General features: G+C 57.6%; 2 protein-coding genes across 5 annotated transcripts; both read left to right on the top strand.

Annotated features, from left to right (window-relative positions):
- The first annotated feature begins 1,912 nt into the window (after positions 1–1,912).
- On the top strand, positions 1,913–10,076 carry EMILIN1 (elastin microfibril interfacer 1). Its single transcript, XM_037066736.1, has 8 exons — positions 1,913–2,527; positions 3,430–3,555; positions 4,022–4,242; positions 5,381–7,324; positions 7,690–7,806; positions 8,604–8,621; positions 8,775–8,912; positions 9,337–10,076. Exons 1-8 carry the CDS (start codon positions 2,358–2,360, stop codon positions 9,672–9,674), a joined length of 3,072 nt encoding a protein of 1,023 aa, XP_036922631.1. The 5' UTR covers positions 1,913–2,357; the 3' UTR covers positions 9,675–10,076.
- Positions 10,077–10,549: 473 nt separating this feature from the next.
- Positions 10,550–21,723, top strand: KHK (ketohexokinase). 4 transcript variants are annotated; one of them, XM_037066747.1, is made up of 9 exons: positions 10,550–10,992; positions 14,437–14,553; positions 16,760–16,894; positions 17,089–17,223; positions 19,015–19,087; positions 19,765–19,911; positions 20,969–21,057; positions 21,192–21,349; positions 21,444–21,723. In XM_037066747.1, exons 1-9 carry the CDS (start codon positions 10,901–10,903, stop codon positions 21,527–21,529), a joined length of 1,032 nt encoding a protein of 343 aa, XP_036922642.1. In that variant the 5' UTR covers positions 10,550–10,900; the 3' UTR covers positions 21,530–21,723. The 4 variants fall into 4 exon arrangements, with proteins under 4 accessions (XP_036922642.1, XP_036922644.1, XP_036922645.1 ...); XM_037066749.1 differs by lacking the exon at positions 17,089–17,223; XM_037066748.1 differs by lacking the exon at positions 16,760–16,894 and having other exon boundaries at positions 10,567–10,992.
- The last annotated feature ends 978 nt before the right edge of the window (positions 21,724–22,701 follow it).

Genomic DNA, 22,701 nt, shown 5'->3' with positions numbered 1-22,701 from the left:
TAGACAACGGACCCCCAGTGGGGTCACGGAGCCTGCTCAAAGAGATCAAACTACTCCAAGGGGGCACTGAGACCGGCATCCTCACACCCTGCCCGTTGCTCTTGCTGACGGCGTCCTTTTTCTGTGTGTGCACTGACCCCCCAAATCAGAACCGTGTAATCCAAGCTCTTAGTCAGTCACCTGAGGCTCTCCCTGGTTGTTCCATAGTTGCCTTCTCTGACTTTCTGTGCCATTCTCAACACAAACTAAGAGCTAACGTATGCTGAGCACTTCCCACATGCCAGACACTGTTCTAAATGTGTTACACGTATTCACTCAATCCTCACAGACCTCAGAAGGAGGGTACTGTTGTTATTCCCACGTTACAGATGAGGAAACTGAGGCAGACCACTTTTCACAACCCGAAACCTCTCCCCTCTGTTCTTCACTCTTTCCCTCCAACACTCTTCAGGTTCTATGTCTTCCAATAGTTTTTCTCCGCCTCCCCCAGCAGCCAGCTGCCTTTCCCTTCCTCTTTCCCCAAACGGCCACACGCATCTGTCTGGTCCCCTGGGCGCTCTGTCTGTCCTGCCTTGTGTCGGTTCTCTGTTCAGGGCTTGTGTCCCATTAACCATTACTGAGTCTGATACAGGCAGAGCTTTGCCCTGGGCACCTCTGCCAGCGCTCAGAGCCCAGCACTCTCTTCTAGTACTTCCACACGGCCCTCTCGGGGCCCCACCCCCCGGGGGGACCTAGTCCAGAGCACAACACTGAGGGCCAACTGTTGAAGAGGGGCCATCTGAGGAAGAGGGGCCGGCTGACAGATTCCCACATCTCAGGAGGCACTGTGGGACCAGGATGAGAGTTGTCTGACTAGAACCTGTCCTGCTGCAGAGACTCCCAGGCCGGCCTCGGGCTAGGGAGTGACTTCCTCTGCTGTATAGATAGGGCCTAACCCTCGCCTGAAAGCCATAGTCCTTTGGCCTTTTAGGAATGACAGACACTGTCTTTCTTTCCTTTCCCCCTCCCCGCCACCCCCCTGGCCTGGTGGCTCAGCAGGGCACATACCTAGGTTGCAAGTTTGATCCCCAGTTGGTCAGGGTGTCGGGGCACCTAAGGGAGGCTGCCAATTGGTATTTCTCTCTCACATTGTTTCTCTCTCTCTCTCCCTTCCCCTCTCTCTAAAAGTCAATAAACACATCCTTGGGTGAGGATTAAAAACAACAACAAAAAAGAATGGCTCTTCTCTTGCGTGTGTTCTCTCCATACTTGACGGAAGGCTGCTCACCCATTTCAGATTCCTTCCTTCCTCTTCTGGCTTCTCTGAATGTCCTGCTGACCTCAGTAGTCCTTTTCCTCCTTCTCCCCGGCACAGCACCCTCTCCTATTCCCTTATTTTTCCTCCCAAGTCACTAACCTAGGTGTTTAGAGTCTAATCTCAGCCCTGCTCTTGACTGCTGTGTTACCTTGGACAAGTTACTTTCCCTCTCTGGGCCTCCAGTTTTCACATCTATAAAAGGAGAGAGCTGGACTGGAGGGAGAGTAATGTCCTGCCGTGTCTTCCCCTCTTCCTGTCCCCTCTGGGCCCCTCTCAGGTCTTCCCTACCAGGGGAGCCCTGCCCCAGCCCCAGGAGAGCTGTGGCTCCAGCTCCTGTTCCCTGTCTAAGCGGCCAGCCCTGGGCCTCCTCCCCAGCCCTGGCCCCGACTCCACTCCATGTGGCCCGTCTGAGAGGCTGGCCCCAAGCCCGGAGGCAACTCCACATTTCTGTTTTTCCTTTTTTTCCCTCTCTTTCCCGGAGTTAACAAGAAGCAGATGTGGCGCAGGATGGTTGGAGAGGTGGGGGGAGGAAGGGGGAGGCTGGACCGCCAGCCAGACAGGGGGGAAGGGAGGGGAGTGAGCAAGAGAGGGAGGCAGGAGGCCAGGGCCCGCCCCACACAGCCACTCTTGCGCCTCTGAACAGCCACAGGGGTAAAGTCCTGTCAACCCCAGGATCCGGTCACTGGGGAAAAGGGATAAGGAGACGAGAAAAGGGCCAGCTGGGGCCAGTGGGAGGGGGCCCAGGAAGTGGCATCCGAGAGGGGCAGGGACCAGACGTAGGAGGCTGGGGGCGCAGAGAACAAACTCCCCTCGGAGGTGGAGAAGAGGAGAGCGGAAGGAACCGAGGGAGGGACAGAAGGGAGCCTAAGGAGGAAAGAGGAGGGGAGAGGGGTCAGGCCAGGAGGCCACGGAGGAGGCGTGTGGCTGGAGGCTGCCGGCAGGAAGCAGGGGACAGGACCCGACCCCCGACCCTTGGAGCAGCAGGCATCCCAGCTCCAGGCAGAGGCGCCGGCGGTCAGGCGGGATGAGCCTCTGAGGGCCACCGCGGAGCGCCCCCACCATGGCCCCCAGGACCCTCTGGAGCTGCTACCTCTGCTGCCTACTGACCACAGCCGTAGGGGCAGCTAGCTACCCTCCTCGGGGTTATAGTCTCTACACAGGGAACAGTGGGGCTCTCAGCCCTGGGGCGCCCCAGGCCCAGAGCGCCCGTCGGCCTGCCAGCCGCCACAGGTAAGTGTGTGGCTGAAGGTAGATGGGAGGGTGGGTCAGAAGGTGGGTATGGGGGGCCCCACTTTGGCTACCTCCCCAAAGCAGGGAAGAGGAAGAGAGGAAGCCCATCCATCAGATGGCCCCTCACACGCCCACCTTCCTGCTGGGTATTTCCAGGGCTCCCTGATAGGTACCCTTGTCTAACCTCAGGGGAATCGGCTCCCACATCCTCCCCATGGGACCTGCAGTTAGGTGCCCAGGGAGACCCCCCTGAAGGGCATAGGCCCGGCCTCCCTGCCAGCTGTGTACCAGCCTGGGATCCTCCGGCAGAACTTCCATCCCTTTCCAGGGCTTCCTTGGCCCATCAGTCACCCATGATTCTGACAACACTTTTGCTCTGTTCCTTCCGGCCTTCCAGCCAGATGCTAATCGGAGGCCAGCATGAATGGGCCCGAGGGTGTAGAACTGCAAACCCCCTGGGGGACAGGGCCCATCAATGGCTTATTCTCTGCTTACCCCTGAGCTGGACCCCTGCCTGCCCGGTCCACCCCCTGAGGGGTGGGTGGAAGCCGGCATCCAGGGAATCACCAGAGGGCCGAGCCAAGCTGGAGACTGAGACAGAAAAGGGACATGAATGAATGGGTGAACTCAGAGGCTCCCCAGGACCCACTCCCCAGCCATGAGGATCAACTGCTTCTAGTTGTGGTTTTCCGTTTTGTGCCTCCTCTCCTGTCTTGAAGAGTCTTTATCGACTCCGGCAGCACAGGAAGGCGTGGGGGGAGCTGCCATTGCCAGGGCCCGCTCCCACTAGCTCCCAGGGGTCCTTCATCCTTTGACCCTCCCTCAGCCCCTCTGGGAGCCCCGAGCCCTCCTCTGGGAGGGGGTGTCTCTGGCTCTTGGGCCCAGGTGGGTTGTGCCTGCAGGAACTGGTGTGCCTACGTGGTGACTCGGACAGTGAGCTGCATCCTTGAGGATGGAGTGGAGACCTTCGTCAAGCCCGACTACCAGCCCTGTGGCTGGGGCCAGCCCCAGTGCACCCACAGCATCACGTGAGTCCCCACACTGGGGAGTGGGTGCTGGGTGGGGACTGGGCCAGGATAGCAGGTGGGCAGCCAACTCAGGGAATTTGTACAGGCAGGTAGCAAGGGGCTTCAGTCAGAGCCACTTAGAGGAGATGCCGAGGTGGCGGTTTGCCTGGAGGGACACTGAGGGCACACCTCACCAGCCCACCCTGCCAGCCCCAGAATGCCTTCTCTAGGCAGAGTCATCTCAGGGAGGGGATTCAAGGCTCCAGCACAGGACACGGGGTAGGGGGTGGGGGTGGGGGGACAGGAATTTGGCCCTTGGCCAGCAAGCTGACAGCTGTCAGCTGAGCAAGACCACATGCTGAATGGTGAGGGGGACCCAGCCTGAGGGACAGGCCTTGCCCACCGCAGTCGCCCACCTCTGTGGGCAGGGGCCACGGTCACTGACAGTATAGCGAGGAGCAAAGAACCCTCCCTCCACCTCTCCCAGGTACCGCAACTTCCTCCGTCCTCGATACCGGGTGGCCTACAAAACAGTGACGGACATGGAATGGAGGTGCTGTCAGGGGTACGGGGGTGACGACTGTGCTGAGAGTCCTGGCCCCGCGCTGGGCCCTGCCCCGGCCACGCCACGCCCCCGGCCCCAGCCAGGCCGCCCCAACCTCTCTGGCTCCAGCGCCGGCAGCCACCTGAGTGGGCTAGGGGGGGAAGGTGAGTGTGGGGCCCCTGGAGAAAGAAGTGGGAGACGGTGTGGGTTGGGAAATGTGGGGCCTGGCTGCTGGGGAAATCCCAATGTTCCAAGTCAGGAAAGAGGGGACAGAAAAGAGTTAATGCGACCCCTCAGATTCCCTGTCCATGTGTGTGTGCGCATTCGCATGTTTGTGCATGTGTGTGCGTGTGTGCACCCAGACAGAGAGGGAGAAAAATGAGGCATAGAGGGTGAATGTGCTCACACACACACACGCACGCCCACGTGTGGCCAAGATACTTCCCAGGAGGGAGCAGCTGCGGGAAGAAGGGGGAATTCCTTCAGAAGCTTGGTCCAAGGGGCCAGACAGTTGAGACTACAAGTCCTAGCATGCACTGCAACTGACTACAGGTCCCAGGCCCCTCGAGGGCCTCTGGAGACCACAGGTCCCAGAATGCAGCAGTCCCTGTTGCCTTCCCACTTGTGCCGGGTAGTGCGGATGTGCTGTGTCTGCCTGCCAGCGAGAAAACCGTGTTGTAATTATGGAAACAGGAACTTCTGGCTGACTCTTCCCCATCCAGCTAGAGCCCTCACAGGCTTACCGCAGAACCTTGCTGTCCCCTGCAAGGGGATAGTGGCGTTGTGTGGAGTGCTGCACAGGCTGCACAGCCACCGCCCTGCAGCCCACAGTGCCATCCCACATTCCCATTTCACTTGCCCCGAGGGAGCGACATAGTGTCATACCTATTTCATAGATGAGGGGACAATCTCCATAAAGTTAAGAGGCCCTCTGGGCAGTGACAAGGACATGGGCTTGGTGGTCAGACAGATGACCTGGGTTTGAACCTCGGCTCTGCCACTTATTCAACTTGTAATTCATGGCCCCGGTACTTAAGCTCGCCAGTCCTCTGCTTCTTGATCTACAAAATGGAAAGAGCTAATGGTAGCTGCCCAATGAAGCTGTTGTAAGGCGCAAAGACTTGGCCCAGAGGCATTCAGTGAATGAGAGTTTTCTTCTGTCTTTTCTTGCCCAAATCACCCAGCTAAGGAGCGGCTGAATCAGCTAGGACCTCTGACCTGACACCTAGGGAGCTGGAGTAGGAGGTGGGCACTGAGCACTGAGGTTCAGCCCCTCTGCCTTATGTCTTCCCTCTCTGCCAGGTCCCGGGGAGTCGAAGAAGGTGCAGCAGCTGGAGGAGCAGGTACAGAGCCTGACCAAGGAGCTGCAGGGCCTTCGGGATGTCCTGCAGGGACTGAGTGGGCGCCTGGCAGAAGATGTCCAGAAGGCTGTGGAGACAGCCTTTAACGGGAGGCAGCAGCCAGCAGATGCAGCTGCCCGCCCTGGTGTGCAGGAAACCCTCACCGAGATCCAGCAGCAGCTGCAGCTCCTGGACAAGCGTGTCTCCACCCATGACCAGGAGCTGGGCCATCTCAACAACCATCACAGTGGTGGTGGTGGTGGTGGTGGTGGCAGCGGCGGCGGGGGCAGAGCCCTGGACCCAGCCCCAGCCTCTGCGGGCCACAGCGAGGATCTGCTGCGGGAGCTGGAGCGCCGGCTGCAGGACTCCTGCTCCGTGTGCCTGGCGGGACTGGATGGCTTCCGGCGGCAGCAGCAGGAGGACCGGGAACGGCTGCGCAGCCTGGAGAAGTTACTGGCCTCTGTGGAGGAGCGGCAGCGGCAGCTCGCCAGGCAGGCTGTGGGCCACAGGCCCCCTCAGGAATGCTGCCCTCCGGAGCTGGGCGGGCGACTGGCGGAGCTGGAGCGGAGGCTGGAGGTCGTGGCCAGTTCAGTGAAAGTGCTCAGTGGGCGGAGAGGCTCCGAGCTGGAAGGTGCAGAGGGGCACGGAGGCCATCCCCCAGGCTACACCAACTTGGCATCCCGCCTCTCCCGCCTGGAGGACCGATTCAACTCGACTCTGGGTCCCTCACAGGAGCAGGGGGAGGGCTGGCCTGGGCGTCCTGGGGGGCTGAGTCACTGGCTGCCTGCTGCCAGGGGCCGATTAGAGAAGCTGGAGGGGCTGCTGGCCAATGTGAGCGGGGGTCTAGGTGGCCGGCTGGACCTGCTGGAGGAGCAGGTGGCGGGGTCTGTGCAGGCATGTGGGCAGCTTTGCTCTGGAGCCTTGGGGGAGAAGGACTCCCAGGTCAGTGAGACCCTCAGTGCCTTGGAGCGCAGGGTGCTCGATGGTGAGGGGCAGCTGCGGCTGGTGATCTCAGGCCTGCACAAGGTGGGAGCAGCTGGGGAGGCCCGGCAGGCCACCCTGGAGGGACTGCAAGGGGTCGTAGGCCAGCTCCAGGGGCGTGCCGATGCTCAGGATGAGACAGCTGCGGAGTTCACACTTCAGCTGAACCTCACAGCTGCACGGCTGGGCCAACTGGAGGGTCTGCTGCAGGCCCGTGGGGACGAGGGCTGCGGGGCCTGCGGTGGTGTCCAAGAGGAACTGGGTCGCCTTCGGGATGGGGTGGAGCGTTGCTCCTGCCCCCTGCTACCTCCACGGGGCCCTGGGGCTGGCCCAGGTGTTGGGGGGCCAAGCCGTGGGCCTCTGGATGGCTTCAGCGTATTTGGGGGCAGCTCCGGCTCAGCCCTACAGGCCCTGCAAGGAGAGCTTTCCGAAGTTATCCTCACCTTCAGCTCCCTCAATGACTCACTGCACGAGCTCCAGACCACTGTGGAGGGCCAGGGTGCTGATCTGGCAGACCTGGGAGCCACCAAGGACCGAATCATCTCTGAGATTAACAGGCTGCAGCAGGAGGCTACAGAACATGTTATGGAAAGTGAGGAGCGCTTCCGAGGCCTGGAGGAGGGACAGGCACGAGCTGGCCAGTGCCCCAGCCTAGAGGGGCGATTGGGCCGTCTTGAGGGAGTCTGTGAGCGGCTGGACACGGTGGCTGGGGGACTGCAGGGCCTACGTGAGGGCCTTTCCAAACATGTGGCTGGGCTCTGGGCCGGGCTACGGGAAACCAACAGCACCAGCCAGACACAGGCAGCCCTGCTGGAGAAGCTGCTTGGGGGGCAGGCGGGCCTGGGAAGGCGACTCGGTGCCCTGAACAGCTCAATGCTGCTCCTGGAGGACCGGCTCCACCAGCTCAGCCTGAGGGACCTCACTGGTGAGGGGGCAGGAGGAGGCCTGGGGTGGTCGTCGGGGGAACCCCTTTCACGTCCTTTCTCCCTCTGTCACAACAGCCTGGCCTTAACCCCATCTACTTTTGCCTTGCTTGGCCCGGCATGAATTGCAGACCCACCACTCTCCCAGGGTTGGTCTGCTGACAAGAGATGATCCAAGGCCTCAGCTCCCTGCCCCACGCTGATGGCTCAGACCTGGCTGGGGGTGGAGGTGGGGTGCTGCTCAGCCCACCAGGTATCCTGCATGGGCAGCGAGGGGTCCCATCAACCTGCCTGTGGAGGCCCCTCCCTCTTTGTCCTTCGGAAACTCCTTTTCTGGCTTTTCTTCAACAGACTTTTGTCGCTGTAGGGCCTGCAGGTGAGGCTGGGCCCCCAGGGCCTCCTGGAGTACAGGGACCCCCAGGCCCTGCTGGACCTCCAGGACCTCCAGGCAAGGATGGACAAAAGGGGCCCATTGGGCCACCAGGTATGTGGGCTGAGATCCTTGCCACAGCCGGGGTTACCATCCCTAGGGGCAACCCCAGGTTTGACATTCCCCTCTGAACTTGACAGGGAAGCAGGGAAAGAGGCAAGAACTGGGGGGTCCTAAGCTAGATCAGGAGTGGAACCATAGAAATGAAGAACACATGGAGGGTTAGAAACAGGGGAGTGGGGAGGAGAAGGGGGGAGAAGGCACAGAAAATAGCATAGGTGGTAGGCAGAAAATAGATAGGGGGAGGGCGAGAATAGTGGGGGAAATATAGAATCTAAAGAAGTTGAGACACGTGGTTATAAACTAAGGGGGGAGAAGGGTGGGGGAGGGAGTGTGCGGGTGGAGGGGAATGAAGGGGGGAATAGAACAACTGTAATGGTATAATCAATAAACTATATTTAAAAATAAATAAAGAAAGAAACCAGGCTAGAATTGGCAAAAAAAAAAAAAGAAGAACTGGGGGGTCCTAGATAGCTGACAGTGGTTAGGAAAGTGACTAGGAGCTGGGATAGTTGCTGTGTTGGCTAATTGGATATGGCGGCCTCACTGCTGAGTTGAAGACCAAGGCTGAGCCCACAAGCATTGAGTCAAGTGTGAAAGGCTGAGGGCTAAGTGCACAGGCCCAGCAGTTAAGTAGCCTGGACCTATTCCTCTTCTTGATACCCCCATTCCTGCCCTGGAGCCTGTGTAGCAAGCACCTGGCAGATCTGCTGGACAGACTCAGCAGATGTTTGCTGAATGACCTAGATAGAGCTGCTCTACCTCTCACTGCTCCCTTTCCTCTCCCACAGGTCCCCAAGGTGAACAGGGTAAGTTCCCATTTGATGCTGGAGGAGGGGAATGAACCAGGGATGGAGGATGGAAGGCCTCGGGCAGCCCCGGGGTAGAGACTCTGGAGGGGAAGGGGGCTGGGCAGCTCAGCAATGAGCGTCTACTCTGACACCCATCCTACCCTCGCCCAGGAGTGGAGGGGGCCCCAGCAGCATCTGTGCCCCGGGTGGCTTTTTCAGCTGCCCTGAGCTTGCCCCGGTCTGAACCAGGCACAGTGCCCTTCGACAGAGTCCTGCTCAATGACGGGGACTACTACGATCCAGAGACTGGTGAGCACCTGGGGGACGGGGGGCAGAGAGCCTGCGGAGAAGCTGTGCAGTGGCACGTTCTCGTTCTTGCCCGTTTAGACAAGGCGAATCTCTTCACACTCTGATTTGGGGAGAACACTGTTCTTTCCTGCATTTATTCATTCTCACCACAGCTTGGGGAGGCGTCATTCCCTCAACAGCTCTTTACTGGGGGCCTGCTCCTGCTCAGACCCTGTTTTCAGTGCTGGGCACGGCACGGGGCGGGAGGGGGCGCGGGGGTGCTGTAATGAACAAAATATCCGCGTGCCCTGCCTTCCTGGAGCTTGCCTCTCGTCGAAGAGAAGTGAAAAGACCCAGCAGGTTGCTCCTAGTCCAGGAGTTCTGGGTCCGGAAGCCTTCCCAGCCCCTGCCACTTGTCTCTTCTGACTGTCATCCTTGTCCCCAGGCATATTCACCGCCCCACTGGCCGGACGCTACTTGCTGAGCGCAGTGCTGACTGGGCACCGGCATGAGAAAGTAGAGGCTGTTCTGTCCCGCTCCAACCTGGGCGTGGCCCGCATAGACTCCGGTGGCTACGAGCCTGAGGGCCTGGAGAATAAGCCAGTGGCCGAGAGCCAGCCCAGCCCCGGCGCCCTGGGCGTCTTCAGCCTCATCCTGCCGCTGCAGGCTGGCGACACTGTCTGCATCGACCTGGTCATGGGGCAGCTGTCGCACTCAGAGGAGCCGCTCACCATCTTCAGCGGAGCCCTGCTCTACGGGGACCTGGAGCTAGAAGTGGCGTAGGCAGGGGGCAGGTCGACCGGCCTGAAGTGTCTCTGCCTGCCAAAGAGCCATCGGGGGTGGCGGCTCCCGCCGGCCCGGGCACTGAACCGGCACTCCAGCCCTCGGCGTGTCGCTGTCTCCAGAGCCGCCGCGACAAAGGCGCCCAGAGCAGCCTCCTCCCCACTCCCCACGAACAGAGTGTGTCAGGTTGGGGTCTCCGAGTCCCCTTGTCCAGACTTTTGGCCTGACTGGACCCGGACTGCGGAGGAGCAGATCCTGGTAGCCTAGAAGCCCCCCACAACTGGCTTCTAGGCCGACTTCCTGGGTTCCAGGGGTCTCCCGAGGGTGCTCGGGATCCCACCGCCATACTAAACTATTCAGGAATAAAGACACTTGGTTTTTATAAAAAAGAACAAAACAAAATACACCGTCTGCTTTAGTGTGTTCGGGGGTACACAGGAGTAAAAAGGGGCAGAATGGGGGAGCCCCGGGTTCCAGACAGACTCGCGTCCTCCACTTTGCGCTGCGTGGCCCAGCTGCCTGGTGCGTCGGCGGTTCAGAGCCCCACTGGGACCCTCTTCCGGGTCACACGAGTTCCGCTGGCGTCCACCAGGGGGCGCCGAGCGCTGTCTTTGGTCACCTGACCGCCGCTCACCTTGGCACCCCCGCCCCCTCCCGCCTCAGGCTGGGACTGGCTGTGCCTGGGGGCAGGCCGGCTGCAAAGCTTCAGCTGACTCTGCAAGGCCACTGTTAAGACGCCAGCTCAAACCTATGGGTCTGGCGGGTAGAGTGGGAGCCACTGATGCGGGAGAGGGCAGAGCAAGGGTCACCTTTCTACAGCCCTATTTTTTTTTTTTACGGTCATGAGGTTGCCTAGCTGTGCTTTAGACAGGTTGGCATTAGCACCGAGTCCGTCTGATACATGAGGAAACTGAGGCCGGGAAGTGGGAGGCGTTGCGGTCTGCTGGGCCACGCAACCTGCTAAGACGAGACCCGGGACCAAGACATCGGGCCTGCGCTTCCAGGCCCGCTTGGTTCGGAGCGCGTAGGGAGCTAGGGCCCTAGAGCGTTCTTGGCACCCCACTGCACACCCTGCCATTGCAGGAGGCTCCCTGGAGGAGGAGCTAGGGGCTCGGAGGAGGAGCTAGGCGGCTCTGGGGAGCGGGAACACAATCTTGCAGGATAAGAGCCAGAGCCCAGGAGCAATCCCTGCAGCCCTGCAGGCAGAAAGCTTCGGAAGCGACCTCATGGAAGAAAAGCAGATCCTATGCGTGGGGCTAGTGGTGCTGGACATCATCAATGTGGTGGACAAGTACCCGGAGGAGGACACGGACACCAGGTAGGGGTGCCTGGGCCCCCCAGAAACCCCAAGGGCCACTGCAGCCCTGCATTTGTGCCTGGCGTTCAAGACTACAGGGCTGGGGCCCTTGCCCTGTCTCTGGGACCTGGGGAAAGAACTAAGTCCTTTAGTGATAAGACCCAGGCTCCTGATAGCATTGTGTCCGCCAATTCCCATTTCAACTCTGGGACTGTGTCAGGCTTGATTATCACTATCTTAACCCATAAGCAAGTAGAGACTCCGAGACGACATAGTTTATCTAAGGGCATGCACCTTGTACAAGCGGGATCAATATGTTTGTCTTTTAACAAGACCTATGCCCTTGCCTCTTACTAGCATTTGCTTCAAATTTATTTGTCACATATATGCCTCATCTGTTTCCTTTTAAAAAACTGAGACAGCTTACAATAAGAAGTATATATTGTTAGTTAGATGGGCAAGAAGATTTAAAGCCATGGCATTTGAACTTCACTGTAGCTCAGGGCTTGCAGACCCTGGGAGGACCTGTAAGGTGCTGTGGGTCATGGACAGAGCTGGTTCATGTGCCAGCACAGACTTCTCCCTGGTGCTAAATTCTGAAAGGAGTTTACCAGAAGTCCTTTTTACAAAAGTCAGTTGGCAGCGTAGTGGAAAACATCCACCTTGGTTGTCTGGTGGAAGTTGGAGAGTCATTTGTTGGTTCTTATATTTGCTCTTGATAAGAACTACACCGTTACACTGTAATCCCAGGAAAGCATTTCTGTGGGCGAAACACAGGGCTTTCTCTTGGGGAAGACCAATGTTTAGAATACGAATTGCTCCTTGGCTACCAGTTGTCTCAGTCAAGAACTGGATCAAAGGCTAGCTCCAGGCTGAGCTCAGCGAGACCAGGCGGTGCTCAGGCTTTGGGTCCACACAGCACCGTCACATGTGTTACCACACTTGCCTCACAGCCCATGGAAATGGTGTAAAGACCAGTTGGGTCCTTTCTTTATGGATGTGGAAGATGTGGAGAAATTAAGTGATTTCTCCAAGGCCAAGAGGTCGGTGCGTGGCGGAGCAGTGATCAGAGCCCAGGCCCCCCAAGTCCGAGTCCTGAGCCCCAGCCCTCTGCCATCTCTTGTGCTCCCTTTCCCGTTGCTCCTGCCTGTTTTATGGAGCCGACCCTTTGCTTTGGGCTTTATTTGCCAGAAGTTAGAGCTTTTTGCCAGGGGTGCAGGGGCAGTGGGAGACAGGCACGGGGTGCGCCCACCCACCAAGATGCAGACAGCCCTAGGACAGGGTGCCCAGAAGGGAGTTCAGCTGCCCTCAGGGCAGCAGTGCACACCCCGGAGCCACAGGTCCTCCGAGGACTGGGGGGCCTGAGGAAGACCCAGAGTGCCTCTTTCAACCAGACCTGGAGCCCCATGGAGGCTAGAATGGGGGGCATCCTGCCACCCTGCCTGGGGTTGCTTCTGAAGGAGGGCATGAAGTGAGGTGCCTCTCTGAAGAGACCTTGCCCGTGTTCTCTGTGCCCCTGCCCTTCAGGGTGGGCCTCCTGCTCCCCCAGACCCACTGCTCTGCTCCTCTGCGGAGCACCGCAGTTGTCCTTAGGGCCTGCTCCCACTGCGCCCAGCCCAGGTCCTGGACTCTAGCATGCCTCCCAGATGAGCAAGCATGAGCCAGGGAACCCAGTCCTTCGAAGCCATCTCAGCCCCACCTGTCTCAGGCTGTCTGGGCTCCACAGGCAGCTGGGGACTCTCGGGAGCAGCCTCCAGGTGGTGGGCCAGACCCCTGAAGGATGGCCCTGCCTCCCAGAGTCCAGGCCAAGAAGAGCCTTCCAGAAAGCGTCTTCATGTTCAGCAGAACCTTTCTGCACTTAAACTTGAGTATCACTGTGACTTTGAGGGGTTTCCACAGAGTAAAACTGTGTACTCATTCTTTGAAACCTCACCCTGGGGCCTGACGACCTTCCATTCAGAAATACAGAGTGTGTTGCCGTGGTGTGGGAGCCAGGGAAACCAGGTTCTGACACCAGCTTTGTCGTTAACTGCTGGTGTGACTTTGAGCAAGTCAGATCCCCCTAGGCATCTTCTGTCTTCTCTGCATGAAAATTTTTCTAAAGCTCATAGCTTGAGAAACGTTTGACGCTTTACAAATTAGTACTTTTCTTTCTAATACAATGATGGTCCCCTTTTCCCCAGGCGGAAGGGAAGCTCAGGATTAGGTTTTGTGTGCAAGTACATCTTTGTCTAAAAATTCTGATGTGCTTATTTCCCTTAATTAGCGATTCTTTAGTGCTCATTGCTCTGATTATAACCTGCCATAGTTGTTGTTGTTATTATTATTTTGGAGCTGGGAGAAGAGAAATAGCAGCCTGCACTGTTTCCCTCACAGTTTTATTGGAGCGCAAATGAGAAATTACTAAAGTGTTTTGACTTCATATGCATAGGGTATCATTTTTGTTGTTGAAGATGACAGTGAAGTCAAACAGATGTGTTATGAGTTGTTTTCCTCTTGTTAGACGTTCAGCAAAGAGGGAGGAAAAAAGGTAATGATGTGAGGGCATAGATGGGTCAGTTAACCTTATTGTGGAAATCGTTTCGTAACATGTATGTATCAAAATTATGTTGTGCTTCTTCAACTCACAAAACCTTATAGGTCAACTATATTTCAATAAAGTTGAAAAAAGGGAGACAAATAAGTGAAAAAGGTGGAGGAAAAATGGATATTCACCCAATAATCTTTTCAACTTAAAAAAAATGTTATTTATTTATTTTTAGAGAGAGGGGAAGGGAGGGAGAAAGAGGAGAGAAACAGCAATGTGTGGTTGCCTCTCACGCACCCTCTACTGTGTCGTGACTGGGAATTGAACTGGCGACACTTTGGTTTGCAGGCTGATGCTCAATCCACTGAGCCCCTCCAGCCAGGGCTTTTCAGCTTCTGACATTGTAATATTTAGCTCCCCTCCGCTTGCATGATCACGACGACCAGGTTTACCTCTCTTACTCAGTTTACCCTGAGTTATTATCAAAGCAACTCTCCTGGGACAGGAGCAGGTAGTAGATTTGATACCTTTGGAAAGGGGCACTTGGGTGTCATCCAGCTCTCAAGGGGAAGCTGATGACACAGCAGCTCCACCTGGGGGAAGGTGGGCCATTGACATTGAGGAGGTGCTAACCCGGAGGGACTGAAACCCCCAAATTGTAATAAACCTGACTGAGTGGTTTCCTGATGTCATAAGAATAGGTGGGAGATAGAAGTTAATTGCCGTGAACTTGAATTTAGCCTGGGCTGAGGAGACAGCCCTGGCTGAGCCTTAGCCGCCCATCTAGAAACGGGAAGACTGGTCTGGATGTGCACTCTGGGGGAATTCTCCTAGCGTTCACATTCTGTGGGCCCTACCCAGGGCACTGTGTTCAGCCGTGCTCACCCCAGGATGAGCCTGCTGGAGCTGCAGGGACCACCCCCCCTTGTGTCTTACAGGTGCTTGTCCCAGAGATGGCAGCGCGGGGGCAATGCGTCCAACTCTTGCACCGTCCTGTCCCTGCTCGGGGCCCCCTGCGCCTTCATGGGCTCGCTGGCCCCTGGCCACGTGGCTGAGTGAGTTGAAGAGGAATCAGGGGAGGCCTGTCCACAGGGTGGGGGGAAAGGCAGTCTGAATCCTGGATGGTGGACTGTAAGAGATGGCCTGTGAGCACCAGACATCGGTGGGAGGGGGCAAAGTAGAGCACCAGCCTTCCCGAGCCTCCCTGGTGTGGCTCGTCCACTCCGCAGGTGTTAACGCTGTTCCTGTGAAAGGTTTCATTTCCACAGCCGGTTCCTTGGCCCCTCTCTGCAGTGTGCTTGAACTCCCCCCTGCCCTTCCTTGCTTCTAACAGACTGCGGTGGACATGACTTTGCCCTTCTTAACTCCTTCATCCCGGCTAAGCTCGAGGCAGAGGCAGTTAGGGATATGCACCCATCCTCCCTCAAAGGTGCCCGGCAGCCATGGTCTGAAGGTCCAGGCTCACAGTTTCTTTCCCAGGTGAGGGGGCAGGGCCACTGCTCATGTCCCCGTTATTCCCTGAAGCAGCAAGGGCATCCCGGCCAAGGGCCCCTTGAAACCCCATGCTAACGCTGGGCCTAGACCCATGCCTCCCAGCTCATGGCTGTGAGGCTGCAGGCCGAAAGGGGCCCGTGTGCCATTCACTAGGGCTGCGGCAGGCACCCTTTAGTTCTTTGACCTCTGGTACTGCTGACTCAGCGAGTGCTTATCAGACCCACACTTTGCCCACTGTGGGCACCGGGGCAGGTTCCAGGTTACTGGCCTGTGAAGCACAGCCCTTTGAACCCTGCTTTAGGGGGACTGCTGCAAGCGCCCAGCCCCTTGGCCACAGGCAGGTTCCCTTCCTTGAGGAACTGGCAGGAAGCAAACTAGGGTGAGAGCCTGTCTGTGAGTGGGACAGGGGGACCCGGAGCCAATAGTTGGTCACTTATTAACCCTCTTCAGCAGCTGCCTTCCCTCCCAGCTAGAGGCGAGACTGGTCCGTACTTAGGGCGGTGGGCCCAGCTTCATGCGGCAGTCATGCTGATGGCTGGCCATTCCAAATTGTCCTGTGTGCTCAGCAAACATTTAAGGAGTACCTGCCCCATGCCAGGTACTGTGGGTACAAAAGGTTATTTGGTAAACCAACCGTATTTTCTACACTGTGGGAAAGCTATTATTTAAAGGGTCCTTTAGGTGTAAGACAGGGACCAGTGTCCTGATTTTGTGTCTGTCACTCGCTGTTGAGTTGGCTCCACCTCCCGGTGACCCCACAGATGAGTGAAGCCCACCGTGTCCTGCCCTCACCAGCCCAGCTCAGTCCCTGCAGCTTCCTGTATGGAGTCATTCCATCCCCGATTCGGTCTTCCCCCTTTCCTGCTGCCTTCCCTCTTCCCAGAGTTATTGTCTTCACCTTTGTACAAATCTCTATTGCCCAGCTTTGGTGTGGTCATAAATGGGGTCCACGACAGGGAGAAAAGCTGGGATGGTGGTTGGATAGTGCGATGCCAGGTCTTGGGCACAGGACACTGACTTCCCAGAGACGGCCCAGCAGGGTAGGGCTGGCCTCCTTGTTCTCCTGCTGGTGCAGTCTTCCTGAGGGGCTGCCCCCAACTCGCCCCAATTGGAGGGGACTCTGGGCAAGAGTCCTGGACCAGGCCCACTCCAAGGGGCATCAGGCTTCGGGAGCCTGTTCACTGGCCAGGAGGGTTCGCTTTGGGTGCGAGGGGAGAGGGCAGTGAGCGAGCGCACCAAGGCAGCACCACCCCCTGGCAGGGCAGGTTGGGGGTGAGGGGATTCACTGTAGGATTGGAAGGGACTTCAGAGAGCAGAGTGCCACAGAGATGTGTGTGCAGAGGGCAGCTGGTGGGCAAAGTATCACCTTGGTAATTATTAATTCTGCTGGGCTTTGCATGAAATAGGCCACAGTGCCCTCACCTGTGTCAAAGAGGGCACAGGCCGCCGGCCCCAAGTCCGCCCCAGCTAGCTGTATGAGTGTAAGCCCATCCTTCCCAGCTGGAGTCAAAGTGAAGGGCAGTGTCAGGGCTGGAGTTTGCCTCATGTCAAGACCTAAGCGAATGCCCCTTGGGGTTTTCCTCGCTGAGCTCTGGCCTATGCATTCCTGCCTCTTCCTCCTCCTCGCACAGCCTGTGTCAGCTGGTGATTTCTAGTTCCCTCCTGGCCCTCTCTGCTTGCAGCCTGGGTCCCTGTACCCCTGCCAGCTACCTTCCAGCCCCCAAACCTTGTCAACTGCACCTCCCCCCGGGTTACTGTGCCCGGCAGTTTTGTCCTGGATGACCTCCGCCGCTACTCCGTGGACCTACGCCACATGGTCGTTCAGACCACAGGCTCCGTCCCCATCTCCACAGTCATCATCAACGAGGCCAGTGGCAGCCGCACCATCCTGCACGCCTACAGGTTTGTACACCTGTCTGCGCCTCGCCAGCTGCCGCCACCATCACTGGACTCCCAGAACAGGACTTTCTCTTGGAAGAGGGGTGCTTAGCACCCACATGCTCCGGCACCCCTCCCCACCCGTGGAAGGTCCAGGCCATTTGTAGGCTCTAATTTGTGTCTCCTTGCCCTTCCCTTGGCTCGGGCTCCACCCCAAGTTTCCTGGTGGCTGACTTCAGGCAGCGGGGTGTGGACGTGTCTCAGGTGGCCTGGCAGAGCCGGGGAGACACCCCGTGCTCTTGCTGCATCGTCAACAACTCCAGTGGCTCCCGTACCATTGTGCTGTATGACACGTAAGGCCCCCTGGCCTCGCCCTGCCACACCCGCCAATCAGTTCCCTCACTTGCCACCATGGGCATCCCAGTTGCCCACCCTCTGTGGCCTCTCTCTGTACCAGAAATTGTCCGTATGCCCAACTGCTCAGTGATTTCTGAATTGTTTTCAATTAGGGGAGGAGGAGGGTGGGGACGGGAAGGGCTTTGCTCTGCCTGGCAACTTGGCCTTGGCCAACACTAAGGACGGGCAGGCGTGCCTGCACGGAATGTAATTTATGGTGTGATTCCTCTGTAATTCATCAATCAGCAGCCCGGGTTGGGTGTGGGGAAATTGTTCTGAGGACAGAGGGACAGGAGATGCAATTCGAGCCATCCTCTGCCCTGGAGGGGATACAGTGGGACTTCCAGTGTCAGCCTCAGAGTGGCCAGCCTACAGCCTGGCACCAAGGAGCTGGGGTTTGGGGTTCAGAAAAGACAAGGCCCTGATGAATTCCCAGCATAATGCAGCCAGACCATATACTATACCCCATGTGCAGCCACTGATGTGGGGACATTGAGTCAGCAGATTAGGGCCGTCCAATGAAGTGCCAAACCACAGGAAGAGGGTCCCTTTAGGGCCCAAGGCACTGGGGGCAGGCCCTGGGGGCTCAGATTCTTCTCATCTCCCCTAGACTCCTTCTTGACAAATCTCAGGGGTTTGGTTTACTGAGAACCTAGTGTCTGTCAGGCACTATGTTGGGGATGAACAGCCCCAGCTCAGCCGCCCTGGCGTTCAGGCCACCCCGACTTCCCAGTGTGACTACTCCATCAGGGGAGGGGGCGGTCCTCCCAGGACAAGCTTTGCAGCCTGCAGTCCCTGGGCTCTGTGTGTCCCAATGAGCGAGTCAGTGGGCACACGTGCTGGTGACAGATTCACACCGGGCAGCCCTGGTCATCTGCCCGTTAAGCAACAGCCTGTAGCAACTTCCATGAAGGACACAGCATGCGTATTCACAGGATGGGAGGCAGAGAGCTCCAGCCTCAATTCAGGCAGGACCACACACATTGCATCACCTCCAACCACCCACAGCAGGCCTGCGAGGCTGGGGGTTTGGGCCCTATTTACCGATGGGGAAGCAGCCTCGGAAATGGCCCAGTCCACGCAGCTAGTTAAGAAGGATTCAGCTCTGCGATAGAGAGGACATTGGCTGTGTGTAGGTCCCTGGCCAAGGAGAGTCAAGGTGGACCCTTGTGGGGTGTCCACCCATGACTTAGCCAAATATAAACTCATCCTCAAGTGCTAAGCTTAACCTCACAGTTGCACCACATAGCTGCGAAACTCCCTGCTGTAGTGCCAGAAGTAAGTGGAGGCAGACCGGAGCTCCAGGCAGAGTAGCCATGGCCTTTGTAGTTTCCTGGGGCACAGCTGGGAGCCAAGTGTGCGGCTGGCAAGGGAAATTCTGGGAACTGTAGTCCTTGGTGTTCTTAGTGCATTCTGGGAGCTATGGTCTCCAAGGCACACAAAACTGGCTCCTTGACAGACAGGTACTGTTTGCCCTGAGAGAATATCACAGCTGGGAAGGGGGCATGAGAGCAGACTGCCTCCAGTTCCCTGTCTGGGTGGCGCCGAGTGGGGCAAGGAGTAGTTGTGAGAGCAGCTAGGGACAGAGTCAGTCCAGAGCTGAGCCTCAGAAGCCTGTGCTGTAGATCCAGCTTCCTGCCGTGCTGGTCAGGGCCAGGCATAAGGGCCCCAGCAGCCCGCTGGGGGTCCCAGTCCCGGCCAACCTCACCATGCCACTTCTTCTCTGTCCTTTCTGTGTTGTGACTTAGGAACCTGCCAGATGTCTCTGCTCTGGACTTTGAGAAGGTTGATCTGACTCGGTTCAAGTGGATCCACATTGAGGTAAGCCCTGCCCTGTACTTCAAAGGACTCAACCCAGCCCCTCATGTTTTGCCTCCTTGGTTTCTTTGAACCATGAAGTGCCTTAGTGATCTATAAATATGACCCTCTTATCCCCTTTCCATCCTACTTTATGTTTTTAGGTAGGAAACTAAGGCCCACAAAGGTTGGGTGACTTACTCAAGATTACACAGCAGGAGGTAGGCGCCAGAAGCAGGATGCTGACTCAGGCTGCCCTGGGCCCTGCACCCTGCATGCTGGCAGGAGCCTGACTGTGCGAGGCCTGAACTCTGGGAGGCAGGAAGGGGAGGCCCGACCCAGCTCCCAAATACAGGGAACTAGAATTTCCATTGCAAGAGAAGTTTTGGAGTCCAGGAGGGAAAAAATCCCAAGAAGTCCTGAGTTCTAATCTTAGCCCTGTTGTTTAACTTATTATAAGGTCTTTAGGAAAATCTCTGTTTTATTCTTTAGTCTCCTCATCTATGAAACGGGAAGGCTGCTCAGTAAGGTCTCTAAGGTCCATGATAGCTCTAGAATTTTGAGATTGAGGATGGGGTTCCAGCCCAGCCTCCACCGCCCCCCCCACCCCGCTCACCCAGAGTTTCAGCAGGGAGGGAAGAACGAGCCAGACCAGCTGGGCACTTCACACCTGGTCCTGAGCTTGTCTCTGCCCTGCCCAGGGCCGGAACGCCTCGGAGCAGGTGAAGATGCTGCAGCGAATAGACCAGCACAATGCCAGGCAGCCTTCGGGGCAGAAGATCCGGGTGTCCGTGGAGGTGGAGAAGCCCCGAGCAGAGCTGTTCCAGCTGTTTGGCTATGGAGACGTGGTGAGCGTCCCATGCATCCCCTCCTGGCCACATCCAGCTAGTTTGGTTCTTAAAAGGAGCCTGAACATTCCCTTGTCTTACCTACCACTCCTGGACGGCTAGCTACTCGGGGTTTGGTGGTGTTAGCAGCAGGGGGACAAAGAAAAGAGGCCGCTCCCTGCTCTGGTCGCTGGAGCAGCCATCATCCATGGCCAAGGAGAAATTCTCTGCCCCAGTGGGTGGGTAGGTATGAGGGTAGTAGCCAAATGGCTTAGCCAGGGCAGTCCTTTGTGGAAGCATTTCCTCCCTGGGCCTCCTCAGTCTTTTTCTCTGTCCAATGAGAGGACAGGACTGCTCTTGGAGGCGTCCTTTGACTCTGGGGTGAGTGACAGGTTGTGGGAGCCACCAGCAGGTAAGGGAGGATAGGAGGGTGACTTGCACAAGGTGATTTGAGCAGAGCAGGGTCTAAATGGAATCTGGTTGACAAGCTTAGCATCACTTAGCAGATGCTGGTTGGTCGGCAACCTGGGCTGTGGGTTAAAAGATAACGAATGCCTGAGCTCCACCCCTGTCGTTTGCAGGGGCGGAGCCTGGGCAGAAGTATTTTTTAACAACACTGTCTCTGGCGGTTCAACTGTGTGGCGGGTGTTGAGGGAGCTTTTGAGCCCCTGCCCCTTTGAGGTGAAGAAGCCAGACCTAGAGGGCAGAGTTGTATGAGGAAAACAAAACGAAACAAAAGCAAAAAATGCTCCCGAGAGTCGGCAGTTTCACTTGGCAATGGTAGATTTCACCCCAAGGTGGCGCTCAAGGCTCGCTTTGTGTTTTCGATCGGACGGAAGTTCTTGGATCGTAGAACAAACAGAACGGGGCGTGTGTCACAGTTGACTGGGCCGTATTCTGGCAGGTCTTGAGCAAGGATGAAAACGTGTCCCCGCGAGGCGGTGGAATACTATCTTGGGGGTGGCCACGTTGGAGGAGCACAGTTATCATGTGGGGGCAGTGCTAGGCTGCTGCTGGTGAGTGACTGAGCTGGGGCTGGAGTTAGGGTGATCAGCAGCCTGTCTTCCACTGCCCACAGGTGTTTGTCAGCAAAGACGTGGCCAAGCACTTGGGGTTCCGGTCAGCGGTGGAGGCGCTGAAGGGCTTGTACAATCGTGTGAGGAGAGGGTGAGCTGGGGAACCCCAGGAAGAAAAGCTGTGGGCACCGAGCCAGCCTGGGCTCCTGGTCTGCCCTGGGGAGGGGGGTGAGCCCGCGGGGCTCCCGGGGGGGCTCGCACCCAGCTAAGCAGAGGGTCCTGCAGGGCTGTACTGATCTGTGCCTGGGCAGAGGAGGGCGCCGATGCCCTGGGCCCTGATGGACAGGTGCTCCACTCGGACGCTTTCCCGCCACCCCGGGTGGTGGATACTCTGGGGGCCGGTGATACCTTCAATGCCGCGGTCATCTTCAGCCTGTCCCAGGGTGAGTAGCCCAGCAGGGGGCACCAGGCTGGGGCCTGGCCCTGTGCAGAAGGCCAGGCCGAGGCAGCCGTTTGTCCTTCCCTCCCTTCCTCTAGGAAAGAGCATGCAAGAGGCGCTGAAGTTCGGCTGCCAGGTGGCTGGCAAGAAGTGTGGCCTGCAGGGCTTTGATGGCATCGTGTGAGTGCCCTGTGGCAGGAGGCACAGCTCACACCCCCTTGGGGACCTCCATCACCGGCTACCAGTGCATCTCCCCTCCATCCAGCCTGGCAGCTGGGCAGCCCTGCTCCTGGGCAGAGGAGGGTGGAGGAGAGTTCTGCCTGCATCCTGGCCTTGCATACTGCAGGGCCACAGAGCCAATAAATCACATTCCCTGGACCCTGCTTCCTTCTGGCAGTCTGCTTGTCCTTGGTGTCCAAACTGCTCTGGCGGGGCTTTTGGAGGCTCTGACGCTGCAGTCCCGCCCCCTCTTTTTTCCATTCCCCCCACTCACCACCTGCCTGGGAAGGGGCTGCCCAGGCCAGAGCAGCAGGAATGGCCCAGGCTCGCCACCAGCTGTGCCCACAGTGGGGGCCCAGTTTAGGCATCCATAGTGCCAGGGAGCTGTCCTGGCTGGGGAGGACGCTAAAGTCTTTGGACCCCCCCCCCCCCGGGAACCTTCCGAACAACCACAGATCATGAGAAAAGCCCCTCTGGGTCCCTGTGCCATCACAAGACTCCAGTTCTGTGGCCCCAGGGGTGGCTCCAGCTGACGGTTTGACAGACCAGTGGGCAGGGGGCCTACTCTGTGGTTTGGCGGGGCCTTTGCAGTCCAAAAATAGCTTCCCAGTGACCGCTCCAAAGCCTGGAAGCTCCACCCTTGGAGCCACCTGGTAGTTAAGGCAATGCCTCAGCCACATATGTGACCCAGGATTCAGACGTTGCTGTCCCTGGGGAGACCAGGGCTGAGGCCATGGTGGAGCTGGAGCAGGGTGTGTGAGGCCGCAGACAGAACTGAATTCAGATCTGCCTCTTAATGAGCTGTGTCATCTTGGGCACATTACTGAACTCAGTCTTCCTCGATGTCTTCATCTGTCAAACGGAGCTAATTCCATCTGGTCAGGGAACTGGTGAGAGGATAAAATCCCACAGTATACAAATGCCCAGTATGATGCTGGTGTGTATTAGGTGGTTGATCAGCAGTGGATATTGTCAATATTATGGGATGGGGGAGATACAGGGTGATGGGGAAGAGCTGCCTCGAGCTGCAGGAGACACTGGGTGTCTGAACACCAGGTGAGGGGGGCACAGGTGTGCTTGGACCCGAGGGAGACGGGGAGAGGCTGAGCTCTCTCCCAGGGTTGGCTGCAGCTGGCT

Source organism: Sturnira hondurensis, unplaced genomic scaffold (assembly GCF_014824575.4).
Source record: "Sturnira hondurensis isolate 20B ecotype Veracruz unplaced genomic scaffold, ASM1482457v3 Scaffold0016663, whole genome shotgun sequence".
NCBI classification, from domain to species: Eukaryota; Metazoa; Chordata; class Mammalia; order Chiroptera; family Phyllostomidae; genus Sturnira; species Sturnira hondurensis.
Note: the sequence above shows the minus strand (reverse complement) of the source record. Positions and strands in the feature narration are given on the sequence as shown.